This window comes from Cupressus sempervirens, chromosome 10 (assembly GCF_028749045.1).
Source record: "Cupressus sempervirens isolate cs-2001-9-10 chromosome 10, ASM2874904v1, whole genome shotgun sequence".
Taxonomy (NCBI): domain Eukaryota; kingdom Viridiplantae; phylum Streptophyta; class Pinopsida; order Cupressales; family Cupressaceae; genus Cupressus; species Cupressus sempervirens.
Window position 1 is genome coordinate 904,556,756 of NC_143127.1, and position 6,000 is coordinate 904,562,755.

General features: G+C 34.1%; 1 protein-coding gene across 2 annotated transcripts in view; it reads right to left on the bottom strand.

The window, feature by feature from the left end:
- Nucleotides 1-4,688, bottom strand: part of LOC149536925 (Rubisco methyltransferase family protein) — a 54,638-nt gene extending 49,950 nt beyond the window's left edge. The window contains exon 1 of one of the 2 annotated variants that reach the window (XM_089805765.1): nucleotides 4,074-4,688. In XM_089805765.1, coding sequence (XP_089661891.1) covers nucleotides 4,074-4,458 — 385 coding nt within the window. In that variant the 5' untranslated portion in view covers nucleotides 4,459-4,688. The remainder of the gene's footprint in view (nucleotides 1-4,073) is intronic. The other variant, XM_089805764.1, reaches the window with a different exon arrangement.
- Between the last annotated feature and the right edge of the window lie 1,312 nt (nucleotides 4,689-6,000).

Genomic DNA, 6,000 nt, shown 5'->3' on the forward strand with positions numbered 1-6,000 from the left:
GCTCCATAGAAATGGGTGATGGTGATAATAATCACAACATCACCTTGTTGCTTCTCCTGGCCCAATAGCATCATTTATCAACTTGTTGCTTCTTCTAGCCCTTGTCCTTGCTTAGCATGGATGGCAAGGATGCCTTATCATCAACACGTGTAAGGTGGTAATCTACTTATGAATTTGAGTACTTTGTGTTGCTTTGAGGTGTCCTCATGCAGGCAAGTAGAGTACTTAGGGAACTCATTCGTGTGGCCTTTATAACTAATTAGTAATTACTGCTTACACAAACATAACTGCAGGAACTTCAAGTATGAATCCTCAAATGCCTTAGGCAGTAGTATTCCACCAACAAATTACAAACAAAGGAATACAATGTCTAAATTGGATCAAGGTCCCTTTTGCTATGCGCCAAGCATTTGGCATTAATGAAAGTAACATTTTCAACACCATAAAGATATATCTTTCTATATCACTGAAATGAACTTCAACACCATAAAAGAAACCTTCTTTGCATCACTGAAATGGTTGACAGAGAAAATGCCTTCAGTTGTTGCACCCAATTATTTGATATTGTGACATCAATTTTACTTTCAAACATTGGCATGTCCTGTTGGAATAATATGCAAATATGAGCTTGAAAGATGTGTTGTCAAGTATTTGAGAGATGTGTTGTTATTGACATCAACATATTTCTCTGTCTGTGACAGTCTGTGACAGCATTGCAATGAAGTTCAGTGAGTTCATTTGTTCAGTGTAGCTTGTATATTGAGGATCAGAGTGTGTGATTCCGAACTATGTTGTGGATTGTTTGTAGTTGACTGGGTTCAACTTTCAGAGGTCTGCATGAAATTTTGAGTGAGTTATGAGTATCTGTGTTATGACTGTCTTTTCAGTTGTTCAGTGGTGACAGAGTGAAAGTAATTTGATCTGCATTGGTTCACATTGTAATATCTTGCTCCACAGATCTAGTGGCATGTTTGGAACATTGATGCGTGCCCTCAATTCAAATGGTGTGTGACTTGGAGGCCCACAATCTATTTTTCAAGGTTGACAGTAATTTTCATTAGTGTTCCTGAGTGTTGGTACGAAGATGCTGATGATTCAAGAATTTGAGTTGATGTGGATGTTGTTGTGGCAATTCATGATGTTTGTGGATGTTTCTAGATCTTGTGCTTTTTGTATTGCTAGTCCACATTGGTCATTGACACGTTGTGCTCATAATTGGTGATTTCAGTCTATATCTTGATGTTCTTCATGTTCTGGCCGACCTGATGCTGTAGCGTGTTGCAGATGTTCAAGGCATAATTCATGGGAGTGTTTCATGTTCAAGGATGAAGATTTTGGTCTGTTCTATATCTTAGCTGACATTGCTTGGTCCGCATTTAATATTGTAATCAAGTGTGATTATATTTTTGTAATTAGGTGGTGCGTGTTGAGCTGACCTTGTTGATATTTGCAAGGTTGATGATATGTATAAATAAATGATATAATCTTGTAAGTGTATAAGATGAATGTGTAGATGAGAGAGATGTACAAATGAGCTAAATGGATACATCTTTTGAAGGAAGTGAATAGGTGTCGAAAAGAAAGTTGTACTTGTGCTTCAATGGAACTGATCTAGGCATGACGAAGATGCTATTGTACAATTCATAAAATGTGGATGTAATCCAAATTTGCTACAATGCAGTGAGCCTTCCCTAGGCAATAAGCCCTTCTATGTTTGAGCAGTGAGCTCTAGGCAGTGTACCCAAATGCATGTGCATTCCCATTGCAGTACTCCTCATAGGATATAATAGTAAATACTTTTAACAGAGTATATCTTGTAGGTTCATCCCCACCGTTGATTTTCCCTTGACCGGGTTTCAACGCAAAAAATCTTGGTGTTATGTGTTCTTGATGTGTTGTGGATCTATGTTTGCATGTTTAATTATCAAATCTAAGATTCAGATTTAAGTTTTGCAAGTTTGTCTACTTAGTGGGATGCTTCTATTTGTCACTCCTTATTCATGTCTCCTTCATCATCTTCCAACGACCAACCATTGTGGAGGTTAGAAAGGAAATCGCAATAGTGTTGACCTGAAATTCAACAATTTGGGCAATGAGCTCTTGCAGCAATAAAGATGGAAGGAGGAATTTTGGTAGCAATGATGATTCACTGAATATGCAACAGGCGTTAGCGGCCAAGATCAAGGGCAGAGGAGAGTGGCCAGAAATGAAAGTTCAAGGGAATTCTGATGATACTTTGAAGAATCTGAAAAATATCATGTCGCTGATGTCGTAAGCTTGGTCATATGGAGAAGCAGTAAAGAAAAAGGTTGGTCAATTAGAAATACAACCATGAAGGGCTCCCACAAAAAGCTCACATCACAGAGCCTTCTGAACAAAAGAAGTAAACCATCTACGCTTTCATGGCCAAATGACTAGCAGATCAGTATGTGCCTCGCTTAGGTCTAATGATCTTTGATGATGGTGGGGAGTCCACAGTTTTGGCAAAGAAACATGCAAATATCTTTCAGCAGGTACAATCTCATTTTCCTAAATGAATACCACGAGCCAAGAATGGAGCTCAATATGTTCTCAATGAGTCACAAAATATGCCATTTGTCAACTTCGGTGTCCTATTTAGCAAACGCAGATGCTATATTATCGACAAGGAATCGAAGAAAACCATTGCAATTGGAATTGGTGACCATGGTTCGTACCCACTTGCTGATACTGAAAAAGTTCGGAAGCATGCATTAACAACTAAGAGTGCATCTGCTATCAGTACGCTATGGCATAAGTAGTATGGACACCTCAACCTAACCCATCTCTCTCAGTTGGCCAAGTAGAAAATAGTAGAAGGTTTACTTAAAATCCAGCAGCAGATAGAAGATAATTGTGGAACTGGCCAAGCAGGGGAGCAGCATAAAACTCTCAGTTTTCAGATAAAAAGGCTTGGAAGACCTTAAGAGTTCTACAGCTGGTTTCAAAAGAGCTTTGTTAGACATCTAACACCTAGCAAAAGAGCTCTATTACACACTACATTATTGCAAGACCACTGATATTGGCATTGCATCAATTATTGTTGTCTTTAACACTTAAAGAAGTCATTAAATCTGTATCTAGGAGTTTGATAAAAGGAACAAAAAAATTATGCAGGCTACTGTAATCAAGGCAAGCAAGTTGGGTGTTAAAAGTTTTTTTATTTATCAATGCTAATTTGTTAGACTACCCTAGAGTTTTAGTGTAAGATTTGTATTTATCTTCTTCCAATAGGTCAGTAGATTTCTATCTCGTTATCTTGCTGATATCTTAGTTTGACTTGTCGAATTATTTAACCTTCAAAAGCAGATATTATCATATTTGTTATTGACGATATTTCCCCGTAATAAGAAATGATGTCTGTAATATATCACAAGTTAGACACGTTCTAATCAAAATGCCATCCACGTCACATACATATCAACAGTTACACCTTACAAAGCATTGTTTTTGAATTAAAAAGCAGCCAAACAAGGGGGCTGAACCTTACAACAGTCAAACTGGTCAACAACCAGCAGATAACCACCTTACAAAGCATTGCTTTCCTCCTTGAATTGCCACATTATTTAAAATAAAATGCTTTGAAAAATAATGAACGATCACGAAGTTGGAGCCAATCGTCCAGATAGACACACGGACAACCCAAGAATTGTGTACTTCTGTGCAAACTAAAAGGGATGAATTTATAAACAACAGAAGACTGTACAGATGATAAAATCATCATATTTTCCCACCACAAATATGTAGAATAATGATATTTTCAATACAGAGCATCGTAAAATATTTCCTATTTGGAAATTTCCCAAAATATAACAACATTTTCGTTACAAGGCATTATAAGAATTTAAGTTACTCTGTTGATAAATATCTAGCTTGGCTGCATAATATCGTTGGTTTTTTTCAAAGGCTCAAACATTTGAATTAATTCTCCGTGAGGCATGAAAACCCTATCAGGACGAACCCAAGCACCCGCAATTAAGATATTTTCAAACCTTAAAAATTCTTAAAGCAGAGACTTTTAACACAGATGAATGAAAAAAATGGTTAGTACTAACCGGGCAAACGCCGTGCCAGATCGATGAGAACGGCGTCGGGGTGATCTGAGCCTGAGTCGAGAGGTGGCAGAGCCAAAGGAATATGGCGCGGAAGAGATATAATCTCCGTACCTTTTGTTATAACTCTGGAAGACAGCAGGCCCAGTCCTGAAGGGCCTTCATTATCCAGTCTCAAACCCTGATGAACAAAACCTCCCTCGTCTCGTATCCACTTGATCAAATCTGGTGCATTCGGGCTCAGTCTTGTGGAATATGATGCCCTTAAAAGAGGAGAATGCTGCACCACGCGGCAAGATTGACGTGAAAGTGGTCTGCGGATTGCTTCGGAAGAAAACAGAAAGAGAGTATCAACAGAGCCTCCAGCTATAAAACCTCTGCTCGCCATATCCGTGTGAATATTGTTTGGCTACGTTTGTGAGAAGAACAGTCATGTAGCAACGCAGGCGTATCTCGAATGCACGGCACGAAATATACAGGGTATAAAATTAATGTTTTATACAAGGGAAACTTGGTTTTTTTCAAGTTTTTTGTTTTATGAAAAAGAGGGTTCACCTGGATAGCCGTTGTGTGGATCTTTGGTAAAGACTTGTTGAATCTAAAATTACTTCTTCGAATGAAATTTAATTGTGTGGGTGCTATAAAGGTGTGGTGGACTATATGGATAGACTTTAAAGGGGAGTTCCTATCTTTTGGGATCATAGTGGTGTGGGGTTGTAGGTGGGGTTTTAGGTGTCATAATTTGTGAAAAAATATTTTATAGTTTAAATTTTGTGTGTTTTTTAAATGTACTATAGTTATTTTCAAATATTTGCATGTTGTATTTAATAGTGTAAAGTTTTAGTAGCTTAAAAAGACATATATGTAAATTTAGTAGAAAAAAAGTCAACGATATTTTAAATGTATTTGCATTTCACTTAAATATAAGACATGTATAATTGAAATTCATTTTAGTTGAATTCAATAATAATTAATCTAAAATCTATCACATTCTTATAATTATTATTATTTATTTAAATAATTTATTTATTTTAAGAAGATTTTATTAAAACATTAACGATATAAGACATGAATTGGTTATATGAGATATGATTTTCATGTCCAATTTGAAGATATGATTTTGTTATTTAAGCATCATAGTTTTGGTTAACATGTTTATATTATATATCTTTAAATTCCTTAACCTATTAAACCTTTAAAATGGAATTTTTATTTTAACTATCATATAATTTTACAAAGTTTTACACTATCTAGTCAATTAAATATTTTTTCAATTTTAGTAGGTTTATAAATTAAATTTGATATATAAATTTTAATATATTTTTTTTTAAAATTGATATATATATATATATATATATATATATATATATATATATATATATATATATATATATATAAACATTTTAATATGTTTCTAAATTAAATTTGATGTGTTTTGATATTCGTTAAAGATGCATATAAATATAAATAGAAGATTTGTTATCAATATCATAAATGCTTATAATTGAAATATATGTAAATTTTCTTATGTTTCTAAATTAAATTTGATTTTCTTTATTTGTTTAATATGAATAATAAAAGAAGTAATTTAAGTTGAAAGTTATTTTAAATTTGATATGACTTGATATATACTAACACACGTTTATGTACGTGCAAATAAGAAGTACTATGGTTAATTTTAGGATTATAATTAGATTAGGTTTTCAATTTAACATTATTTTTAATTACGGTTAGAGTTAAGTTTGAAGTTGGATAAGATTGGAGTTAGGATTATGATTCAAATATATCTTAAATTTTAATATCATTTAGGATTAGGGCTATGGTACCAAAAAAAATCTCAAAATTAATTATATGATGTAGGATTAGGTTAATTTATTTAGATTTTAAATATATTAGGATTCAATTTGGTTTTGTCTAAGTATTAGAGTTA